Source organism: Anabrus simplex, chromosome 1 (genome assembly GCF_040414725.1).
Source record: "Anabrus simplex isolate iqAnaSimp1 chromosome 1, ASM4041472v1, whole genome shotgun sequence".
Classification (NCBI taxonomy): Eukaryota; Metazoa; Arthropoda; class Insecta; order Orthoptera; family Tettigoniidae; genus Anabrus; species Anabrus simplex.
Genome location: NC_090265.1, coordinates 719,108,937 through 719,134,103, shown reverse-complemented (window position 1 = coordinate 719,134,103; position 25,167 = coordinate 719,108,937). Strand labels below are relative to the sequence as shown.

At 38.3% G+C, this 25,167-nt stretch overlaps 1 protein-coding gene across 1 annotated transcript in view; it reads right to left on the bottom strand.

The window, feature by feature from the left end:
* LOC136857410 (type 1 phosphatidylinositol 4,5-bisphosphate 4-phosphatase) overlaps positions 1 to 25,167 on the bottom strand; it is a 66,464-nt gene that overhangs the window by 28,024 nt on the left and 13,273 nt on the right. Inside the window, exons 3-6 of the mRNA XM_067136060.2 lie at positions 16,862 to 17,071; positions 10,517 to 10,566; positions 5,050 to 5,140; positions 4,677 to 4,731 (exon numbers count right to left, since the gene is read on the bottom strand). Of these exons, the coding sequence (XP_066992161.1) occupies positions 4,677 to 4,731; positions 5,050 to 5,140; positions 10,517 to 10,566; positions 16,862 to 17,071 (406 nt within the window). The remainder of the gene's footprint in view (positions 1 to 4,676; positions 4,732 to 5,049; positions 5,141 to 10,516; positions 10,567 to 16,861; positions 17,072 to 25,167) is intronic.

Sequence of the window (25,167 nt, the reverse complement as noted above, 5' to 3'; positions counted from 1 at the left end):
CTCCCAAGTATATATGCCCTGCATTGGAATCGGGGACTCATCAATTTTTCAGAAGTTATTAGGTTGCGGACCTGACATGTTTAAGTAAAATTTGTTCGCCTTTTAGTGTTCTACCACCTCCAATTTGTCTGAAGCAGATTCTGTGTAACGATATCTGACCTCTTTTTTTCGAAAACGAAAGCGTGTTGACTTAAACCCTTATTCATCATAACGCTTTTGTTCCTCTTACTTGACATGTTTAAGTCTTACCGGACTCCGCTAACCATAACCTATAATAATGTCAACCATGTGTCCGTGTGACAAAACACTATTTCAACACACCACGAGCGCTTTATGTAAAGAAACAAAAGACGCTCACTGCCAAACACGTTCATAAATCTCACTGAAATGTGCTAATTTGTCTTTAACAATTGTTTTGTAACAAATGTTGGAAATGTGTTTGTGAAACAGGGCACTTTTAAACAAAGTGTTAAATTAATACAAATTGTTAGTTAACATTTGTTACGTAAAATTTAACACAGTTGAAGAAACCGGGCCAAATATTCCTTTCTTTTGGGTGCTAACATATGAAAAAACACTCAAATTTCAACCAGGTAAATGACCCTGCAGTTAATGTAAAAATGTATAAACATTCTCTAACATTAAAACTCCTTTATTTTACTTTTTGTATCACAGATGAATGATATTACTAACTTTTCTGCCTATCCTGCCGTGTAACAACAAACTGCTGAAAAAATGCACAGGGCAGGTTACACCAAGCACATCAATAATACCCAGTTAAGACAACTCGGGCCAATATAGGATTTTTTTTGGAGAGAGGTCAGTTTAAAACGTGATAAAAACAATCTTATCACAATTAATGTTTTACTCGCGAAAGTACGCAAGAAATAATAATAATAATAATAATAATAATAATAATAATAATAATGATTTTACATCCCCACTTTCAACGATTTTCGGAGATGCCAAACATACTATGCGTTAATGAAAGTGGAGACGACGAACGTATGAAATGAAACATTATGATAATAAAACGCATTACTGCCACACATGTAAATATCCATAAATGCAGCAAACTTTCCTGTTATTTATTTTAAATCTTTCCGTCGTGGAATTTTTGGCACTATCCGGGCAATACCATACCTAGCTTAAATGTGGTCTCTCTTATCTCATTTACAGCTGTTTAGGTACATCCTGATGTGATAAATGCAGAGAACAAGCATAAAATATACTTTAAAATAAGGCTCTGGCTTTCAAAAGCCACACACATCCAAAGAATGCCTCCAGTCACTATGTACGACATTCGGAAATAAACTCTTAATATATGCTAGTTATCAGCACGTTTCTTCAGCATGGCGTTATTTGGAAGGAGTGGCTTCTGATACACATATACCAACTGGGAATATCAGAGATCATCTTCAGAAACCGTTTGGGAATAGATTCTCACTGTTTGGAATCTATAGTCTGGAACAAAACTATATTTTAAAAGTTTCAAGAAGACAGGACCTCGAATGTTCTCAATTTACAATGGCGAAAAATGAGTATCCTCCTATTCAATACATCATATATTCCATCATTAGACAGAGCAAACAAATTCAAACATGTTTCGGCTCGCTTGAGCCATCTTCAGTGAAAAAAATTAGGGGGGTTGGAATAATTTACATAATATAAGTTGAAAAAGGAGCCTCCGTGGCTCAGACGGCAGCGCGTCGGCCTCTCACCGCTGGATACCGTGGTTCAAATCCCAGTCACTCCCTGTGAGATTTGTGCTGGACAAAGCGGAGGCGGGACAGGTTTTTCTCCGGGTACTCCGGGTTTCCCTGTCATCTTTCATTCCAGCAACACTCTCCATTCTCATTTCATATCATCTATCAATCATTAATAAAAATCAATTTGGGAGTGGTGACCCCATCGTACTAATAGCCTATATATGATTCATTCATTTCATTCCTGACCCGGTCAATGACTGGAAAACAGGTTGTAGGTTTTCACATTTTTTTTCAAGTTGAAAAAATGCTAAAAAACATAATGAAAGAGCAAATGAAAAAACAAACAAAAGAGAGCCTAGACGGAAACAAAATTAGCACAAATAAACAATATTTACATCAATATGCAGAGCAAAAAACAACTTATTGTGACAAAATTCAGTGAAACAGGTGTTAATTTAAAATAATAATTGAAACTAAAAACTGCGTTAACCTAAGAAACAAGGGAATGAGAAAAATGATGTAGATGGAAATGAATAATAGTAGCACATGGTGAGGTTGTGGACCTCAGATTACAAATTATTGGTTTAGTAAAAATGACAAAACAGTTTGAAATTGCTGTCAAAATCATCCTAGTAGAAACCCATCCCATCAAATTGGTCAGGAGGAGAGCGGGAGCAAACATTTTTGAGAAACCAAGCCTGATATAACCTGCAGGCGAAAAAACACCAATGAAATTTGAGGCTTTAGAAATGGCAGCATTCTCAATATCTTCTCAATCTAGCGGTCCCTTTCTTCATTATTGTTTCATAATGTTGGCTGGTGTCTTGCCTTATTATAAAGGGGTCGGAAGGGCCGCGTATAAAAATTGAGAAGCTGTGTTAGGTAGAAGACAGATGCATAGTAAACTAAGTAATCTAGTGGAAACCGTCAATGAAGTTCTAATCTGTAATGGAAAAAAAAATGAGGTTGTATGAGAAACATGGGTTGATAAGTAAAAAGTGTGGAATGGTTGTGAAGAAAGCTTAAAACTTACGGTGTGCAGTAGGTGGTTGTCCTCTCTAATGGCCTGGCCTTCTCAAAGTAACGGTCTCGCTCGCGTGATCGAGTCTATTGTTGGTTTGGCTGTGTGTGCTAGGATGGAAGGAGCGGAGCAGGGCTGGTGTGAGGAGGGGGGAGTGGTGGTGAGTCGGGGAGATGGAGGTGGGGTTTGTTTGTGTTATGGAAATTCTGACAAATGTATGGAATGAATGTTTCAAGTAGAATGTTCTTTTTCTCGCCGACTTCCATTTAAATTGTGAGTGGGGTTCATAAACTGATCTAAATCGATGTGGATGCTCTCGAGAACGTTGAGCAAGGTGCCTTTTTTCTCATAATGCAAGATCTTCAGGTCTTTATCTATTGAAGTGTATTCATGGATGGATGTTTTATGATGTTCACTCATAGCTGAAAAACGATTATATTTGAGAGCGTTGCGATGTTCGGCGTATCTTATGACAAAATTGCTGCCTGTTTAACCTATATAGCTGGAATTACAGGATTGGCACTTTAATTTGTAAACTCCAGAGTTCAAATATTTGTTGTTGATGTTGCTATTGTTATAGTTGACAGTGTGTGGATTGACAATGAGTTTGGAGTTGGTGTGGGAGGTTCTGTAAGCTATTTTGATGTTGTGTTTCTTGAAAATATTAGAAATTTGGTAAATGCTACTATTATTGAAAGTGAATGTGGAAAATTTTTTCTTTAGGAGGGGAATCTTTTACTCAAATTTCATTGGTGTTTTTTTCTCCTTGTCACAGGCTTTTCACCTGCAGGTTATATCAGGCTTGGTTTCTCAAAAATGTTTGCTCCCGCTCTCCTCCTGACCAATTTGATGTGAAGGGTTTCTACTAGGATGATTTTGACAGCAATTTCAAACTGTTTTGTCATTTTTACTAAACCAATAATTTGTAATCTATGAGGTCCACAACCTCACCATGTGCTACTATTATTCATTTCCATCTGCATCATTTGTTTTCTCATTCCCTTGTTTCTTAGGTTAACGCAGTTTTTAGTTTCAATTATTATTTTAAATTAACACCTGTTTCACTGAATTTTGTCGCAATAAGTTTTATTTTGCTCTGCATATTGATGTAAATATTGTATATTTGTGCTAATTTTGTTTCCGTCTAGGCTCTTTTGTTTGTTTTTCATTTGCTCTTTTATTATGTTTTTTAGCATTTTTTCAACTTATATTATGTAAATTATTCCAACCCCCCTAATTTTTTTCACTGAAGATGGCTCAAGCGAGCCGAAACATGTTTGAATTTGTTTGCTCCATCTAATGACGGAATATATGATGTATTGAATAGGAGGATACTCATTTTTCGCCATTGTAAAGTGAAAACCGTCAATACGGAATGATTCTAATATCTTGTAATGTTCTCAATTTGGAATGACGACACGCTGGTAGCAGGGAAAGCAGTAATCAGGTTTACTGTGTGGTAGGCTTACTTTTCAACTGACAAATGACTAGCCACGAAGTTCTTTGCATCGATATTGCATAATATGATACCCTTATTCCTTTTCTCTACGGGGTCGAATACGAAGCGAGACGAATCGTGACATCATAATCACAGGAATTAATGAGATGAAACGAATGATGTGATATGCGTAACTAAAATTGACTATATTTACTTTTTATGTAGGTCTAAATGTCGTGTTCACCATTTATTGCCTTTTTACACTTAGAAATACCGCCTTTCAACAAAAATAGCAAGTATAACTCAAATGCATTCATGGGTTTATTAAAGAAGAGTATAGAAAGTGTACCATTTATAGCTCTTTATAGCCTAGAAGTCACGTGTTCACTGAACAAAATCTCAAGTTATCGCATATTGGACCCCTGCTTCCTTTTTTTTTGTCTGTTAAAGTGGCAAAAAAGGGGGTCTAATAAGCGAGTAAATACTGTAACACCTTCTGTTGACTCACCCACATATGCAACATAGATCCCTCCATTTTTGCGAGCCAGCTCGTAAGTTCCAACCTGCAATAGAGGAACTGTCATTAGCAGGTTAAGGTGGAACAAGACATTTTTTTAATTATTTAGCTTATGGGAAAATGCACACAAATTTACTCAAGTACTTATACAAAATACATACATACACACACACACACACACACACACACACACACACACACACACACACACACACACACACACACACACACACACACACACACACACACACACACACACACACACACACACACACACACACACACACACACACACACACACACACACACACACACAAAAAAAAAAAAAGGTGCCAAGCAATCAAAATCCCATTATCATACTTACAGTAACTCCAATACCAACAGCCAGAAAAACTAAGCCAATTACAAGAAACAGGATTCCTCGGGCACGTGCAAAGTCTGGACCCACTGACGACCTATGGGATTAAAGAAATATTTAGAAATGCTAGACTGTAAAGACAATCTCCATCACACAACAACACAATTTGTAGATCATGTCCATACTTCAAACCACTACACTTAGAAGTAATGTCCAATAAAATTGCATACATTACGAAGCAGCCATAATTACTTTTAAAATTACTATTGTTGAGGTAAGAAACCTAACAGGGGTGGAATACGTAAATACAGGGAACAGATTGAGAGCAGCGACTTATTCGGCAAGCACATGTGGATAGTGCATACAAAAGAAAGACATGGAACCAAAATTTCGGCTGCAGTCTTCGTCGGCAAAGGATAAGAGTAGTAAATGATAGTGATCACTGTTTACAAATTGACTCTGTTCTGATGTAAAAGGAGGACAATAAGGCTGGATGCTTTCCTAGACCAGATTACCATCTGATGTCTGACTTCAGAATCTCTAAGGCAAGAAGGTGAAAAATGGGGACAAATGTTTCAGGACTAACTTGGAACAATGATCAGGTGTGATTTGATGGTGCCAGGTGTGAATGGGGACAGGAAGATCCACAACAATGGTTTCACAGCTGTTGGTAATTTAACCAACACAAAAATCTGGGGAGTGTGTTGAAGCTGGTAGATGAAGGGTAGTCATGATGACCTTCAAGGGTAAGACTTGGTAAAAGTAGTGCTGGGTACATGGAGACTGCAGGTCTTTCATAAGGAAGAGAGCCAGAAGCGGATGGGGGTTGGTATAGTTCAGTTTGGTCGGTACCTGAATATACCTGTTGGGATATTTTTTTTGGAGAAGTTCAACATTGCTCAGGTCTACGTAAGCACCATTTCTTAACATTAGGTAACCGCTCCTTTTCTCTCTTCGCTTCCCTATCTCCTTTTAACTCACAACAGTGTCTACTTGTCAACAATCATCACTATTATTATTCCATCTTCTTCCGCCTAGGGCTGCAGCCGAAAAGTATGGTTCCACGTCTTTCTTTTATATATACGCTGTTCACAAGTTATTACATTTTAACACTAGAACGCCTGGCGTGTATAACCTTCCTATAATGCCTGACTTCATAGTTGATTTTAACCCAGTTTATGTATACAAATTATATTTTTGTTTCTGGTTTTCTATGATTTTTTGGGCACAATAACTGGAATTACAGACCGTGGAATTATGTTTGGTAGTTTTGGTGGAGTTTGTCAAGACATTGCATGGTACTCAAACTACGGCTTGGAAAAAGTTAAGCGCAAGAAATCAAATAAGGAGCAACCATTTTATTAAAACATAAAAAAATAGTTGCTAATAATAAGAGTTACATCAATAACTTTGTACAGAACGAGTACTAGTTTTATAACATTGTAACAAACATTGCACTTGTCAATGTCCACAACAAATAAATTCCCAAATCCAATGGCGAAGTACCATATACACGCATTTCTCTCAAGGAGTCAAAGCGATTCCTTTGGGTGTCTAAGGTAAATTCGAAGAATGCAAGCGTAACTTGTAAAAGAGGAGGTGTTATCATCCTCACCTTACACAAAGTCATCGATCAGATTTTTTGAATTCGGAAAACTAAGACAAGCGAGTCAAAATTACTATCGGGAGTCCTAGTATTAAGTCAGTGCTCTCCATCCGTTTCCTATACATATGCAGTATATTAAAAATTGTTATCTGAAGTGACTAGCTAATGAACAGGTAACATGGACAGCTGTAACTAACCGATCTTCGGATTGTACATTGCTGAAGTAGATTAACACAATTCTTACAAGTTATATAGCAGGTCTGGTGTAAAGGTCGGGTACAAATACAGGTTTCATAGATTGATGTGAAGACTAGAATTAACTTAAAGTACAACATTATGTTTGTCCAACCCTTGTCCTGATTCTCTATGGGTCGGGTATGAGGTGAGATGAATATGCCGTGGCGGCTTTTTATGACCGGATGCCTTTCCCGACGTCACTCTCATTAGAGGAGTCAATGACATGAAATGAATGACGTGATATATGATAGTAGGAAGGAAAGGGTGAAACCCGGTGCCGACACATAGCCTACTCCAATTGAATAGCACCAAGGCTTAACTCCCCAACTGACGGACGAATCACCATCAACAGCGTCATACGCCCTTACTCCATATGAACACTGCGGAGAGGTTTGGAATTTAATCCAGGCTTTTGGCACGCAATCTAGCTATTAGAAATTGTATAACACCACCTCTTATACCCTGCCGGCCAACATTCTGATGGTGAAATTTGTTTCGACTAATGGGACTTGATTTGACCACTGTCAGACCATTTAGACTTCAACGCCTTAATGATCATGGCCACCCGAAGGGCTTAAAGTACAACATTATATTTGTGATATACCGATGTTTACAACTAGTAACTTGTTACACGTTAAAATTGTTACAGACTTTAAAGCAAATTTCCCTTTCGACTCTATAAGAAGCTACAGTTGCACCTTCCAGCTAATATTAACACAGCTGCTTACCACCGAGCAATCTTCCTCACTCAAACGTGCTTTAGGAAGACTGCAGCCTTATCTCTTCACATGAGATTATGTATTTAAACTCCACTTTGAGTAAACAGTAACATTTTTCTTCATCATTATTCTAAAGTTTGAAGTGTTCAGGCTCCAAACTTCTGTTTTTTTAAAAAAAATTTTACAACTTGCTTGACGTCGCACCAACACAGACAGGTCTTACGGCGACGATGGGACAGGAAAGGGCTAGGGGAGTAGGGAGGAAGCGGCCGTGGCCTTAAGGTACAGCCCCAGCATTTGCCCAGTGTGAAAATGGGACAACACGGAAAACCATCTTCAGGGCTGCCGACAGTGGGGCTCGAACTCGAAAAACTTATTTCTAACGTCCTTAAACAATACAGAGCGCCGTTTAACAAGATTCAACACAGCAATTTGGGTTCTTCTAGAACTACTAATATGCAACTCGTTACCACATTTTTAGACAAGGACATTCACGAAAGTACATAAATTACAACTCTTTGCAAGGCTTTACTATAAGAATATCTGAACTACTGTCATCCCTCTCACTCATTTTTTACGCATATACCTACATCATCCTCACTTTTGTCATTTGTAATTTATCTTAAAAAAACTACAATTAAGAACAATCAGGATCTTGATTTACCCAGGATATTATCTTTCAGGTTTGAGATTAATGCTGAAAATGCCCTTAAATCAAGGGCGAAACATATCCCTATAATTTTCTTCATAACATTTTATTCTTAATTAAAATCACTCTTTATGTATTGAATAAGTGCAATAAAATGAACAATTTACCATAGCAGAAATTCATTTCTTATAAAATGATACATAAAATAAAGGTAGAAAAGGCATTGCCTTCAAGTGCAATCATATATATCATTCAAGTTAAAAAATTAAAATACACAAAAACTAAAAACAGAATAAAACGGTTAACAAAAAATTAAAAGCAGATAAAAACTCACTTTTATACGTGATAAAACAGACCACTATCCCTCATAAAATGGATGACTAGGTCTGCTGATTGCTTGTCATCTCGTAAGATGAGGGAGACTGTCCTCTGAAATTTTAGACTATGGCGCAGATCGGCCAGGCCCATGCACTTCGTAAGGATGTATACCACGTAACGATGACCATCGCAAGTACACTTGTGGGGGCTTATCCCTTCAGTAAGTAGAAGTCTGTTGCTATACCATGGCCGAACCAGAGACAACGTAACACCACTGCTTCCCTCTGAGATGCCCGAAGGGAAGTCTTTGGTGCCTTCCTAGTTGGTTTTATCGTTCTCAGCTTATCCGGAAGAGGGGTGGCCTGCCACTTCATCTTCTGATGGGACATAACCAAATGTCTCAACTGAGAACGAATCTCACTGACTAGAACCTTGTAAGGCAACGAGGACAATGTGATAGCCTCCTTGGCAGCCCTATCAGCTGACTCTTTTCTCTCTACACTTATGTGGCTTGGGAGCCACAAGAACATGATTCTGGTGCTGGCACCTCCAAACACCCGGCCAGCAGGTCTTGGATACGCTGTACTAGCGCTGTACTAGAGGGTGCCGCGGGAAACATACATACAAGGTTTTGGCTTCTGCTGAGGAATAGTTTCATAATCAAGTGGAACCAGATTATACAAGTGAAAGCCAAGAATAAAATACCCTGTTTTCTTCAAACAGTTGAACACTAGAACCGCCGGAATATATTACATACCTGGAACCGCCAATGCGGTCATTTTGACCGCTATTTAAATTATATTTTTGTTCCAGATACGCACAGTCATTCATTATCGTCTTTTTACCTCTGTTTCTGTACATTGCTTCATGAATTTCAATATTTATTTATCAATAAAAAGATGCCACACACTCATTACACTGCCGTCAGGAACATGAGGCTACGAATATGGAGTAAGTCCTGGATTTTCGGTATGGTGAACAATCTAACCAGGTGTCATCTTCCCAGTCTGCTACAGTCCACTCCCTGATGCCATCAGTACCTAACAGCGCATTATCTGGCCACTGGCCATGGAAGGCTTTTACCTTGGTTGTCACATCTATGATACCATGCTTTACGGGTTACTGTTTCTACAGCTGTAATAGAATAATTGAAAACTTGTCAGTACTCAGCCTACGCGAGGCATCATAATTTGAATACGGTATAAATCAAGAAATTTCACCAAACTTGTTATGCTGATAGTTATTAAATACTAATAACTATTTACCTTCAGCCTGAACAACCTGGTTTTCAAAGTGATCTGAAACACACTTTCCGAGTTACCACTTGACTGGTCGTAATCTTCATATGCATTTTCTCTTTTTAGGCCCTTTATATCTGGACCACATTCTACATCAGATATATCTTCAGGAATGTCATGCAATAGACTCAGCAACTGATGGTTTACAAGACATGTTTACCATACTGTTGACTAGCTGATGAATGATAACACTACAGGAGACGCAGCAAAAATAATGTTCGTACAATTCGTAATATATCAGAGTTACATTGTTGTGTTTTTGAACATTACCGTTGTTGACAGGATAATTATAAGTAGATGATTATATCTCAACAAGAGATATGTGTTATAATACATTTTATTATGATAATACAGCGGTCAAAATGACTGCTCTAGCGCTAGTAGGTATACCCGTTACTAACGCCCCATCTATTGATGCAAAATTAATTATATTTAATATGGATTTTCCCAACCGTTAATCAGGAAGTCACTGCAGCTCACTATCCTATTTTAAAAAATTTAGTCAAAATTGAGTTTGAAAAATGTTTAGCGGTCATTTTGACCGCCCCGGCGGTTCTAGTGTTGAAACGCTAAGCATGCTCTGAACTGTCCTCTGTACAATACACCGTTCAGCCAACTAGAACCCCAAAAGCTTAAGACTACTTACACTTTTCGACAGTGAGGACATCTGGCAAGAGCATTGTTGAGTGTGTTGAACTGCAAAAGAGGAAAGAAGATGGTGACCATATATACAAGGAAGTGAAATTTACATAAACAGGTACAAAATGATTGTATCCAGAAAATGTTTACATAATGTACAGCCGTGGATACAATATCAATGTCCACAACAAATAAATTCTCATCTGCAACCTTAAATACACAAGCCACGCAACATCGTCCAACAAACTCTGCTGGCTCCGTCTACAAGACAGACATAATCTTCACTGCCTATCCTCACTGCAACAAACTTTATATGCTGTGAAAAGTCCCTTCAATGCTTGTGGTTGACTGTATCAAATGCTGCAGCGAGAGATTTTTCTACAAACATAGTTATAACTAGGGCCCGGATATTTTCCAAATGCATATGCACATATGCATTTTGAACACTAGTACATATTTAGATACACTTCCTCCTATGTGTGATTATCTAAAATTTCTGAACGAAATGAAAAATCTAATGAACTCTATATATGTTGTACATCTCTCGACACTACGAGAAGCCTTCCCTGATCAAGGAAAGTGCTTTCAGTATCACAGGCGGATAATGACCCTTTTCACAACAGCTATTTCCTTGCCAAGTTACGTCCGTCGACGGAGAACGATCATTTGTAACGTATAAATTAATTCTGTCCGACAACAAATTCATTGAACCTTGAAAATATTGAAAAACTGTTCATGACCCACTGCCATGCATCATTTTGTAAGCAATGAAACATGTTTATCAATTTAACACAGAGTTAAATTTAAATAATACGTTTGGTAAGTATTTTGTTTATTTTTAGTGCATATTTTCATCCATATTTTCAACATTTTTAGTGTATATGTGCATGCATATTTTTTAGAGTTTTTAGTGCATATATTTCCGGACCACAGTTATAACACACAGAAGAACTGTGAAAAAATGGAAATGTAGCTACCTGTTGTATGATTCAATTTGGTAATTTTTGACCGACATGCCTGATATAGTGCGCAAAACTTTCAGTGATACTTCACTTTACGGGGGTGAGGAGTAAGGAGGGAGCTATGCCAGTTCCAGTAACACTGCCAAGTGAATGAAAATGAAATCTGAATTGAATCGATAGTATGATCAATCAATATGAAATTTCTAAACCGTCGTCTCTGTGTAGGAGTTCTAGGTTGTTCCTGTGGTGTACCTAGATTTTCCTCACTCACGTTCAAGCTTAACCTATATTTTGACTTTGCTGTGTAAATAACAACAGTATTTAAAGTGTTGCAATTATACTACCACATGTCTCATGGCGATGCATAATATACTACCACATGTCTCATGGCGATGCATAATGGTTTCATACTGTTTGTGTCAGAGGTTGCCAATACAAATCAAAGAGATGAAAGTCAATAAATTTTGATTCCAAGACAAATGGCCCCTTGTAGTTTCAGTTCGCAATCAGAGATTGTGCTGACTTCCATTGCAGTAACGCACATCCGGTTTTCCCTTCCTCCCCCCCTCCTTCAACACACCCCCTCACCTACTATGACTATTATAATTCAGTTCTACTATATCCATTCTCAATACATTATAATTCATATACAGTGAAACCTTGTATGTTTCTCATTAACACGTTTTCCTGATTAGCATGTCAAATCTGAAGTCCCGACGCCCATTGTATCAAATCTGTATAAAAAATCCCTCACTTAACGAGTCACGATTTTTCGCCTTTACCGTTTAGTATGATCATATATTCCCCCGACCTGAAAATGTTCTTTGTCATCCCTTGTATACGGAATGCGATTTCCAATAGAGATAAGAACCCTCGCCACAGGCCGGTAGGAGAAAGTTGCGCGATAAGAGGAAATGACCTTGAATTCTCGAACACCGAGTACATTGCGCCTTCGAGGGGCAAACCGTTAGCTTAGGTAAAGTTGAGTTTTGCGTCACTGATTGGCAGCAAAGACTTTACACTAGAACAAGACAGGATGGTGCTAAGTTAAATAAGAGTAATAAATTCCACTGCGGCTATGAGCGCTGAATTCAGGTTTCTCGCGTTTTTTTTTGGCAAAGCTGTCCTGTTGACGTACATGGCTTATGGCTGGGAGCCATCCGAAATTAAGAGTCATGGAAGTTACCGCCACAAAATGTGTAACGGAAGTGAACTCTAGCAACCGTGCACTCGTTGGTGGATGGTCATGACAGGGAGACATCTATGATCATTTGATTTTCTCAAAGGGAAAAGTGGTTTACTTTTGTTCTATGGAAAAGTCTCTGTTGTCAGTAAGATTGCTGAATAACCCAGTGCGCTTGATTGTGCTTGTAGCATATTTCGCATTCCAACCAGAAGTTAGAAATTTATTTATTGAAAATCATTCTTGCCAACTTCAGAAACTTTCCTTTGTGCACTCGTTTTCTTTTTCCGTTTCTAGTTTGCTTATAAGCATTTTCAATTTTGTCTTGGTTGCCCACAATAGTGTTCAAAGTACAAGGTGCTAGTTTTAACTTTCGCCAACTCTACGTGTTTAAGATGTGGATTCCTATCTACTTGAAGGATTTTCATTTTTTCTTCATGATGAGTGGTTTCATGACCCTTTTCTTATAAATAGCTAGGCTATCACAAGACATACCGTATATACCACGCTACTGAACTTCTCACGATTATCCTATTAGTCCGTAAGTAGGCTGCCACGCAACAATCACTTCACTTTTTACCACTCAACACAATAAATTGAAGGTAAAGCGGTGTACCATTCATACAAAAATACAAACTGCTAGTCGACAGTTGGCACGTTTATTCACCGGCAAGTCTGTCTGAACCAATGCCGAGTACTGCGGGGTTTGTGTTCAAGATGACGGCTGAAGGCGCTTAATCACGAATGAAGAGTATAACTTTGCGAGAAATTCGTGCTCGAACAAAGTGACCAGCAAACAGTGTTTAATTACCCACTGGTCAGAAACCTAAGGCTTCAACTAACACTTCATTATACAATTGTTTTAGGAAGAAAGTGATCTGCTATAATATGTAGGTACTGTAGCTACTTCTATGAGCTGAAGGGCAAAAGAATGCAACTTTTTCCAAGTTTTTCACATCTTCTAATAATATCTTGTTACTTTAACAGGCTCCAGTAGAGAATCATTGATATTTGTTCTCTCGACTTTTTCACACATTCTAGTGCTCTCCTTTACGTCCTGAAAAAACACACACACAAAAAATGTAAAATGTACTAATGTGTGAAGTGATACCATCACCCTGTTGGATAGTTTTTAATGGGATATTCGATAGTATGTTTTCCCGCTTAACACAATTTTTTTCGTCCTCTCCTGCAGAAACGTACTAACTAGGTTTGACTGTACTTTTTATTTTCAAGTACTTGCTATATCCAAAATAATGATAATGATCTGATACCCCTAGTTCATACAGTATAGTATGTTACTGAGAGCATAACCTCACACAACAAAGTAGCTTTACCTTACAATGAATGACTCACACATTACCACAAAGCTGATATTATGACAAATTATAAATTCCTTTCAAAAGAAAGATAGCAGAGCATAGCATATGCAAGATATGGGTATCACATCAGCATCCAAGTACCACATGAAAATAAAAATAACAGAATTACGTGCACTGAGACAGGAAATATATATAAATACATTAATAGAACCATTCAGTTTCCAGCCCCTAAGGTGTACTCAAACAGGAAATACAGGATTTCAGGAGGACTGGTAAAGATATATTTCTAATAAACAAGCACAAGGCAAAAAATTTACAGCACAGACATATGGGTACTTGGAATTCAAACACAAATAGGCTACTATAGCATCATGGGAACTATCGCTTAATATAAAAATTAGTTTGAGGAAAGTTAATCGATTGGGTAAAGTCGGATTCAGTGCAATCCAGCAATATTATGTCCATAATACTTGATGTTATACGACTGATTCTTTGTCCGAAGGGCCCACTGATTGAGGTTAGACTTTAAATACTACATTTCGAGGCAAACTGCCTTTAATTACAAAAATCACTTACCATGCCCACTTCTCTGCCATCTACAGAACCTTAATACAACTATTTACACGTTGTGAATCACCTCCAGCACCATCTAAAAATTAGGACTGGAACTATATGAAACTGGCTACAGATTGGAACCATAAGCCCCTTAGAATTTCATAGGGGTGATACGAATCTCGAAGATAACCGAGGTCTACCGATTGAGCAATATGGAACCGAAGTATTACTAAAAGTTTCTCATACTATACCAAAATGTGAATAAACGTTGCCTTGGCAATGAAATTTTGAACAAGTGTGTTACCTTAGTCAGGTGTTAACCTTATATTTTCAGTAATTACTCAAAATTCTTACCCTCAAACTAGCATAAAATTAACAAAAATTTGTAGTAAAATTACTGCTCAAAAAGATATGGGAGGAAAATACTATTCCTGAGGACTGGAAGATGGGCATCATTGTACCTCTGTTCAAGAAAGGAAGCCGACAAAAATGTACTAATTACCGTAGTATCACACTACTGTCTCATGTCCTGAAAATATTGGAAAAAATAGAGACCAGAATCAGAGATATTGTTGAACCAATTTTGGAAGAAGAGCAGTATGGTTTCAGACCATGAAGGTCAACTACAGACCTTATATTTGCAATTAGGATGCTAATGGAAAAATGGAAAAAATATTTTTGGACATTGAGAAAGCATACGATAGTGTACCAAGGGAAAGAATTTGGCAATGCATGAAAGAACTTCAAGTGCGAGACAGCCTCATAGACAAAGTGAAAATGTTGTCTAGTGAGAACAGAAGCTGTATTCAAGTAGGATGTGGTTTGTCGGACTGGTTTGAAACAAAGAGAGGAATGCAACAGGGCAGCTCATTGTCACCACTTCCATTTATCATTGTAATGGATGTAGTAATGAAATCTATTAAAAGGAAAGAACATGGAGATATCAAAGCCTTCACATTTGCAGATGATGTTGCGATCTGGAGTGACTCAAAAGAGGAATTGGGAGAGAGAATACAAAGCTGGAATGAGGAGTTTAAGAAATATGGTTTAAACATCAGCAAGACCAAGACGGTGGTGATGAAAGTGTATGGGGAAGGAGCAGAACCAATAGTCATGTTAAATGAAGCTCAACTGGACAGCGTTCCAGTTTTCAAATAATTGGGTAGCGTTATATCAAATGACAACCTAGCAAAACATGAGGTGAACAATCGAATTAATAAGGCAACACAATTTTACCACCAAGTAAGACACCTGCTGTGGGATGAGCAAATACCCATGAAAACAAAAATGACATTGTACAAGTCTTATTATACACCAATTCTTACATACAGTCTCGAAACCACAACACTGACCAATAGAGATAAATCCAAACTTCAGGCAGCTGAAATTAAATTCCTACGCACTATGATCCAGAAAACCAGGAAAGACAAGATTAGGAATGAGAAAATTAGAGAAGAAGTAGGAATAGATGATTCTCTCCTCAATAAGATTCAGATATCAAGACTGAAGTGGTTTGGTCACATGAAGAGGATGCCAGTAAACAGAACTGCAAGGAAGGAATTTGACAGAAAGGTAGAAGGTAGACGACCCGTGGGAAGGCCACAAACGAAATGGATAGATTTAGTTAAGAGCGATGTACTGCTGAGAGGTCATGATTGGGACAAGTTGGTGGAGGAAGAATGGTACAAGGACAGGATGAGATGGAGGAGGGTCATATACCACACCTGGGAAACTGGAGATGGTTTAGGATGATGATGATGATGATGTAAAATTTTCAACACAAAACATCACCAATGAATAAAATTGGTGAAAATTTTAAAAAGAAAATCACCATAAACTCTTGCCACTGGTAATATCCTATAAGGCCCTACAACACAGTGGTAAAACCAGAGGGACTGTAAACCTTAGTGTCTCATACTGAATAGGAAAAGGAAGCAGGAATAATTCAAGAAACCGACTGACCCAAAACATCTTTGAATACATTGTAGGATTAAAAGCAACCATGAAGTCTGGAGGAGGCCAAGAAGGATGCAGAAACTGAAATCACAGCAGAGTTGATCCACAACAGAAAGGAGTTATAAAACAAATCAACAACCTTTAAAACATTCCACCAGAAGCAGTCATACAGTAGGCTCAAACTGATAGACCTAAGGAGGAGAGAAAAAAGTGAAAGAATGAAGAAATTCTGGAAGGATAAGAAAAGATTGGCTGAATGCCTCAGATTTGTTCAGTCCACAGTTTGTCAATATCGGAAGCAAATAAAGTGTGGGACATGTACATTTCACATTATAAATACTGCTTTTCACCTTAACTCTCTGAGCCTTACTTACCAGGAAGGTGTCATGACAATGGGCACAGGTGACGCGGCACATGCCGGGCATTGTGGCAACGGGAGGAGAAACGGGACTGGAAGCCAAGTTGATTATCCGCTTGCAGTTTGGTCGAGGACAAGCAATCCTCTGTGATGACATCTTGCATACCAGAAGGCAATTGCAAGGACATCGAACATACTTCTTGCCAGGTGGGGCACTACGGATTGGCTGTGAACATACAAGTGATTTATGAGAACTTATATACGAGCTTGAAAAATAATAATCCAATCTCCATTAGTGCTATAGAGTAGAACATAATAGACCACTGTTTTCAACTATCTGCATTTCATCGAGATCTAAACTACCAGGGATGTAGAATAGGTATAATTTTTCTTAAATAAAAATGAGAAATTCTTACAAGTCAATCAATACCATTTACTACTCATTATTCATTTAAGTATACATGTTTCGCCTTCTTCAGGGCACGATTCATTTTAACATCAATTAATAAATGTTAAAACAACTTTTACATTAACATTTCCCGAATCAACCATCCAGAAATTTCAGTCCCATCAATGCTAAATCCTGGATCAAGAGATTTTCAAGAAACCCTATCTGACTAAAGGACTTCCACGAGACACTTCGAGATCTTGAAGTTAACGACCCGTCAATGCGACAATCAAAGCAAGTAGAGTACTGGAAAAACGATTGGCGGTGAATTTGCATAAGGGACAATCTTAGCATCGCAGTCGGGTGGTATTCTTTAGAGAATCCTCTGAAATCTAAGCAGAGAATAGCCACGATAACTGGAAGAAGACGTAGCGCATTTCGACAGCTCGACTTGAAGACTGAATGAGTTGGTTCAGGGTTAGATATTTATATTTTTACTTTCTTTGACTGTATCGCAGAACAGGTTATCGGCACCTCTCTCAGGGCATTGTATAATCACCGAGCTTTCAGGCAGGATTCAAAACTGATCCTTAACACAAATCTAGCTTATCATATGCAAATTATGTTATCTAGACCAGAACAGATGTTGCACCTTACATACGTAAAGCAATGGGAGGTCTTGGGATTGCCTGTTACTATTTTGGTCCTAATATAAAACCAGGAATTTTATGTTTTTGTGTTAAAATGTCATAAAAACCGCAGTCGTATTATTGGCGCACATTTCATTTTAAAAAGTGTATCATTTCCCAGTTGTACTCACTTGTGCAGCGAGCGCGCTTTCCAGTTGAGCTCAAGGTCACAAATAACCGTAATTTCTGAAGTTTTCATTTTTTTCTCTTTCCAATTTGATTGTAATTAATGACTGGCAGAACTGAATATCATGCATTCCCGAACTTTTGGAATCGATACCCACATTCGAACACATATTCTCGAGTTCAAAATAACCTGTAAATGCCATTGTAGGCCTAATTTATGCGGTACAAGATTTCCAGAAACTGACCACGAACAATACACCGGTGATCAAATTACAATGGAAGATTAAGAAAAGAAGGGATTTCGCCATTATGTTGCTCACTTTTGTATCTAATGTGCTTTATTTCATTAGACTGGAGAATTAAAAACTACCTATTATAGATTGTTGTTTGGATTGGCGTTATTAAATTTTTCGAAGAGTTCGGCTGATCCACATTGCTGAACTGAAAGAAGTTTTCACAGAAAACAAAGTTTTTCTGGTAAATCTGAATATAAAGTATCGAGGTTTCTAACTCGCGTACCAGCCGGGCTGAGTGGCTCAGATGGTCGAGGCCCTGGCCTTTTAACCCTGACTCGGCAGGTTTGTCCTGACTCAGTCCGGTGGTATTTAAAGTTGCTCAAATACGTCAGTCTCCTGTCAATAGAATTACTGGCACGTAAAAGAAATCCTGCAGGACTAAATTCTGGCACTGCAGCATCTCCGAAAACCGCAAAAGTAGTTAGTGGGACGTAAAGAAAAAATCATTAACTTGCGTACCGGTAATTAATGTTTGAAGCCGGTCAAGTGATCTAACTTGCCTGCCTCTCATCCGGATGGCCCGGGTTCAATTCCCGGCCAGGGCAGGCATATTTACCAGGATATAAGGTCCATCCAGTCTTCGTGATTACCTCTGAGAAGCTGTTTAATGATGAGATGGCGACCCCAGTCTAGAGAGCCTGGAATAACGGCCGAGAGAATTAGTTACCTCGTAATCCACAGGCCTTCAGGCTGAGCAGCAGTCGCTTGGCAGGCAAAGGCCCACTGGGGCTGTAGTTTGATTTGGGAGTGTTCGTAAAATTATAACACACATTTCATTTTTGTAATGTTTAGCCAAATTGTTGATGGTTTTCATTCATTCCCGGATTTTCAGTTTTTCCATGTTATACCTTTTCTTTTTGCGGTCTCCCAAAAAATGGAGAATTTTTTTTTTGCTAGTTGCTTTACATCGCACCGACACAGATAGGTCTTATGGCGACGGTGGGACAGGAAAGGGCATGGAGTGGGAAGGAAGCGGCCGTGGCCTTAAGGTACATCCCCAGCATTTGCCTGGTGTGAAAATGGGAAACCATGGAAAACCATTTTCAGGTCTGCCGACAGCAGGGTTCGAACCTACCATCTCCCGAATACTGGCCGCACTTAAGCGACTGCAGCTATCGAGCTTGGTAAATGCAGAATCGAGGTTCCACTATATATTCTAATTAAAATCCTTAAATCAAAATGGAATGAAATTTATAATGAGAAGCACATCTAATCAAGTTATAACACAGGCAGCAGTGTGCTGGTCCCTCACCGCTGGATTCCGTGGTTCAAATCCCAGTCACTCCATGTGAGATTTGTGCTGGACAAAGCGGAGGTGGGACAGGTTTTTCTCCAGGTACTCCAGTTTTCCCTGTCATATTTCATTCCGGCAACACTCTCCAATATCATTTCATTTGTCATTCATTAACCATTGCCCCAGGGGTGCAACAGGCTTCAGCAGCCGGCACAATTCCTATCCTCGCCGCTAGATGGGGGCTTCATTCCATTCCTGACCCAGTCGAATGACTGGAAACAGGCTGTTGATTTTCATTTTTTTCTTGAATAGATTTATACAAATCAATACAGGATCAAATAAAATACCTACTATGGTTAAGTTTATCAACAGGATTATTTGGTACGAGATCTGGGAAGGATGAAGAGGAAAGCAAGATTTGTTCTTTGTAATTTTCAAGCAAAGTATAATGTTACGAAAATGTAAACTTTGGGCTGGGGAGACTGAGGAGTAAAGGAGCAAGCTGCTTGACTGAGCAATACGTTGCAAGTTATAAACTTCATGTTTATGGTCCATATTGATCATTATCTGACTTCAGTAGAAACAAAAAGAATCTTAAATACAATGTATATTTACATGAGTAATATATACATAATAAAATAATTTTTTTAAAGTAGGACATGTCTTGCTCCTATTTTGGACATCTTCAGCTGCTTAGAAAAGATGGCAACCACTAAAATTCACTTCTTAGGTTATGTTCATAAAAGTTCTTGAAAAACATTTTTTTTCTTCAAAATGTCTTAAAAAAAAACACTATAAAAAGATAGGAAGACAATATGACCTGGAAGTTTTAGTAGATATGTATGACAACATTATGCGAGTATGAATAATAATTTCATGTGGCTATTTCTAGCCGAGTGCAGCCCTTGTAAGGCAGACCCTGCGATGAGGCTGGGCGGCATCTACAATGTGTATGTAACTGCGTGTTATTGTGGTGGAGGATAGAGTTGTGTGTGGTGTGTGAGTTGCAAGGATGATTGCGACAGCACAAACACCCAGGCCCCGGGCCACTGGAATTAACCAATGAAGGTTAAAATCCCCGAGCCGGCCAGGAATCGAACCCGGGACCCTCTGAACTGAAGGAAAGTACGCTGACCATTCAGCCAACGAGTCTGACAGTATTAATAATAAAAAGTGATTAAAACAATTTTAGAAGTCTCTTAAGACTTGTTGAAGAACATATGATTAGACCACCACAAACACTGCAAGAACTTATCTTGTTTTCGTTTTTACAGGGGGGGGCTACACTTGTAAATAATTTAGGTCGTTGCTTGTATCTAAATGCTTACTATAAATTTATGAATAAACATAAGATATTGGGTGTTAGAATATATGTTTGTATGGAGGTATGGAGGAACCATGGTTAAAAAGAGACTCTGAAGAGAAATGTTAGAAAGGGTGCAAGCAATGTACAACTATGTTCGAGTACTGACCCCAGTTGGAAAGACAGAATGGTTCAGGGATAAGACTCGACTAAGACAGCAGAGTGTGCTGTCACCTCTTGTTTATAGTCATGGACAAAATTGTAAAGGAAACAGAGGAAACCTATGGAGATAAAGAGATGACACTGCTATTTGCAGATGATGTGATCTGGCGAAAGAACAGCAAAGATATACAACAACCACTAGATATACTGAACGAAAAAACTGAGAAGTATGGCATAAAAATCAGTACAGAGAAAAGCACGACTATGGTGATGTCGAGAGGGGAAAGGCTAGGAAAGGGCACTGTAAAAATTGGAAGTCAGAGTCTGGAAATTGTGGACAGCTTTAAATACCTAGGAAGTGAATTAATGCAAAATGTTAGGGTGGACATGGAGATTAGCAGGAGGGTACAACAGAGAAACGCATTCTACCGAAGTGTAAGAAAACTTGTTTGGTGCAAAGAAGTACCAAGAGAAAGTAAAGAGATAATGTATAAAATGTACTATGTACCCATACTGACTTATGCAGCTGAGACTTGCACTTTGACGAGCAGGCAAGAGAGTAGAATTCAAGCCAGCGAGATGAAATTCCAAAGTATGATAGGAAAGAGAGTGAGAAATGAAGATGTTAGGAAGTTCGGACAGGAAAGCTAAATGAGAGAGTTGAAGAGAATTAAGGTGGTTTGGATATGTAAAGAGGATGGAGGAGAATTCCAAGACGGATTGCTGGAGGCAAAATGCGAGGGCAAGAGAGCAAGAGGAATACTTAGAACGAGGTGGTTTGAATCGGTGAAGAGCGGCATAAGAAGACTAAATTTAGACTGGGACAAGATCGTGGAAGAGGAATGGTGAAAGGAAAGAGGAAGATGGAGAAGTGCCATAAATACCCCGACCCAACAGGAGCTGGATAAGGGGAAATGATAATGACGGAGAAGGGGACTCCTTGAAGTTAGATTGGGATGACGTGGTCTTGGATGTGGAAAACTGATTAACTGATTTTGTGCAAGAATTGAAAATAACAGAAGGTAGGGAAAGATAAGAAAAGATTGAACAAGTCATTAAAGAAATAGAAGCTAATGGGAAGGGGACTTTTTAACCAGACATACCCCCCATGTTTACTTGCACTCCAACCAACTCACTTAGGTAACAGCTACCAGCTGTTTGATGCGTATTGTATCTGTGTACAGTGTTGCGTGAAGGGGAACGTGTAGGGGAAGTGGAATGTGAGGAGGGATTGTGAAGGTCTGGGAAGGATTTAAGTAGGACGAACTGTTGGGAGGTGGGAGTTTGTTTATTTTGAATACATGTTTGTCTCTTTGGAGTTGTTTGAGTATGTGTGGGACTTTATAATAAAGTGGGTATCTGTTGTCGATTATATAGTTGAGATTGTCACTTAAAGAATTGGTCGAGAAAAATATAAATATTTTCAAAGGTGTTCATACGACTACCTCAAGAATATGGCTAAGAATGAATAAATCCTTTTTGATGGATGTAAAGGTATAACCCGTCTCTTCCATACTAAGACTCATTGCCGAAAATTTCTTATATTTCGTAGCATTTACGTGTTCCAAATATCTGGTGGGAAAACTTCTACCCATTTGCCCAGTGTAAGAAGCCTTAAAATGGGCACAGGTGAGTCTGTAAATTCCAAAAAGCTGGAATAATCTTTATTGGAGGAGATGCTGTTATGGTTGAAAAATGTGCTCTGATTAGAGCTGTAGGTTAAAAGGACACTTGAAATTGTTTTTAAAATAAATTTGAAACTTGACAGATGCTAGGGTGGTTGTACGTGAAAGTGGCATATTTAGACTTTTGTTTGTCGGGAATTAATGTAGATAAGTGCATATTTTCTACTTTGTCAATGATTTTGTTGATAAATGATATTAAAGCCATTGAAAATTGCCATTTCTTGTATAAATTGCAATTCCTTGTTAAATTCTCTACAAGATGAAGTTTAATGGCACGGTATATGAGACTACGATATGCTGCGAGTTTATGTGCTTTAGGATGTAAAAAGCCAATTGTAGAAATGATGACTAGTTTTAAGTCATAGACGTCTGCCTAAACAACATCTAAATTGAGTATGATCTTCCAATGCATAAACAATGTTCAGCCGCTGTTTAACTAGACATCATTTAAAATTTCAATATTGGTTTGAAAATGGAGATAGAAGTATCTTTCATGCAACTCTTTGCTTCTCGCAACCATTGAAATTAGTCTGTGCGCGCCTCAAATGCCAGTCAGCTGTTTGTCTTCCTACAAATTACTCGTATGGTTAAGGCAGCACGAACATGAATTGCCCTCACATAAGAATATCACTTTCGGTGGAAATTAAATCTCAATACTATTGACACTAAAACGACGCGCACCGCATGGCAGTGTAGCTTTGATTATAGCGTTGTTGCAGTGAGTGTAATCTACTTGTAAATGGCTTTGACAAATGGAAGATGAAACAATAGTAATGTGTAACTGAATGTGTTGTACAGGCCAAATAGATGTAGCTTGCATTCTGGAGATCATAGGTTCGAAACGCATTATCGACAGCCCTGAAGATTGTTTTCTGTAGTTCCCTATTTTTACACCAGGCAAATACTAGGGCTGTTATTATGGCCACGGCTCTTCTTCCCCAGTCCTCCTCTTTAAATAATAATCAGCACCACTTGCCTTTTCCTATCTCATAGTTGCCGAAAACTTATCTGAATTGGCGCGACGATTATATATACAAAACATACAATCTACCTTTTAGTTTCCACTATTATGTGTGCTTACTTTGCTATAAATGTAAGTGAATCCCTCCCGGTTGATGTATGTGACAGCCCTCTGACAATTAGGACAAGAAATTCTGACCTATAATTCCCTGAAAATTACCCCATGTATGACAAAATATATCGGTTACCAAGAACTGTATTCAAGTTGACAGTTAAGGACTGTCCTCCGAAAAGCAAAATCTTATTTTAAGCTCTACCTCCCCATACATTTCAAATGAATTGCTGCGATTTCGCAGCGGGCGACCCACAGAGAGGCTGTCGGACTAACCTCTCTTCCCGGAATCGTCTCAACATAATACAATTTAATGTTTCATGGTACATAACCTCTGATTGTGATTCACACCTCTCATTTGAGGTTAAACAGTGTTCTCGGCAGTGTTTAAACATGACCGGTTGAACATCGTTTTAGACAGTGTCTAAGTGATAAATAACGTCTCTGCAATGCGGCAGCCATACACAGGCATTGTTTCACCGTAGACATAGTCTAAACACAGTTTCTGCAATTGGCCCAAAGAGTTATTCCTCATTGTAATAGGTGAAAAGGTCTGTTTTCAATATTTCTCTATAAATCTATTATGAATGATGGTGACGTCAAGAAAGTTTAGGTATTTATTTAGTCTTCAACTGTAAACTTTGAGGTGATGAAGAATTTTGGTGCTACTGTTAACTTGTTTGTCTGTAATGATAAAAGTGTCAACATATCTAAGCCATAATTCTGAGCCTTGTATTTTTTTTGAGGATCTTTGTTTTTTCTACGTCATCTAAATAGATGTCAGCTAACATGTCCAAAGCTGGGGCTTCCATTAATAAACCCATACCTGCCAACTTTTAGAAATAAAAAATAGGAAGGTTCTTAATTCTTGGATTTCATCACATATAATCTATTGCACCACAGCGTAGGTGAAAAAAGCTCAGGATTAAAGACATATCTACAGTTACAGTGCGAACAGACCATTAAATGTAAAATCTTAAACTAGAAAACAAAAATGGTTACAAGAAAATTTACCTAACCATACTTATTTATAACACAGACATACGAATAATATTTATGTCTCACCGACTCGCGCAACAAAATGCATAATAGTTTCCTTTATTAGATGGTAAAATGAAAGGAAATTTATCGGTATCTCTGAACACTTGCAGATGTTTGTTATATTTTTTGGCCATAACGAGAAGAGAAAATACCAGAAATTGTCACCAACACAACTGCCTGAAATACATTCAACTCATTAAAATTATGCACCGACGCAAAACTACCACATACAAAAAATTCAATATGTCCCATATATTATTAATACACAACTTTGACAGGGAGTGAAGCACATAAATGCAAGAAAAAACACGTGGCCTACATCAACA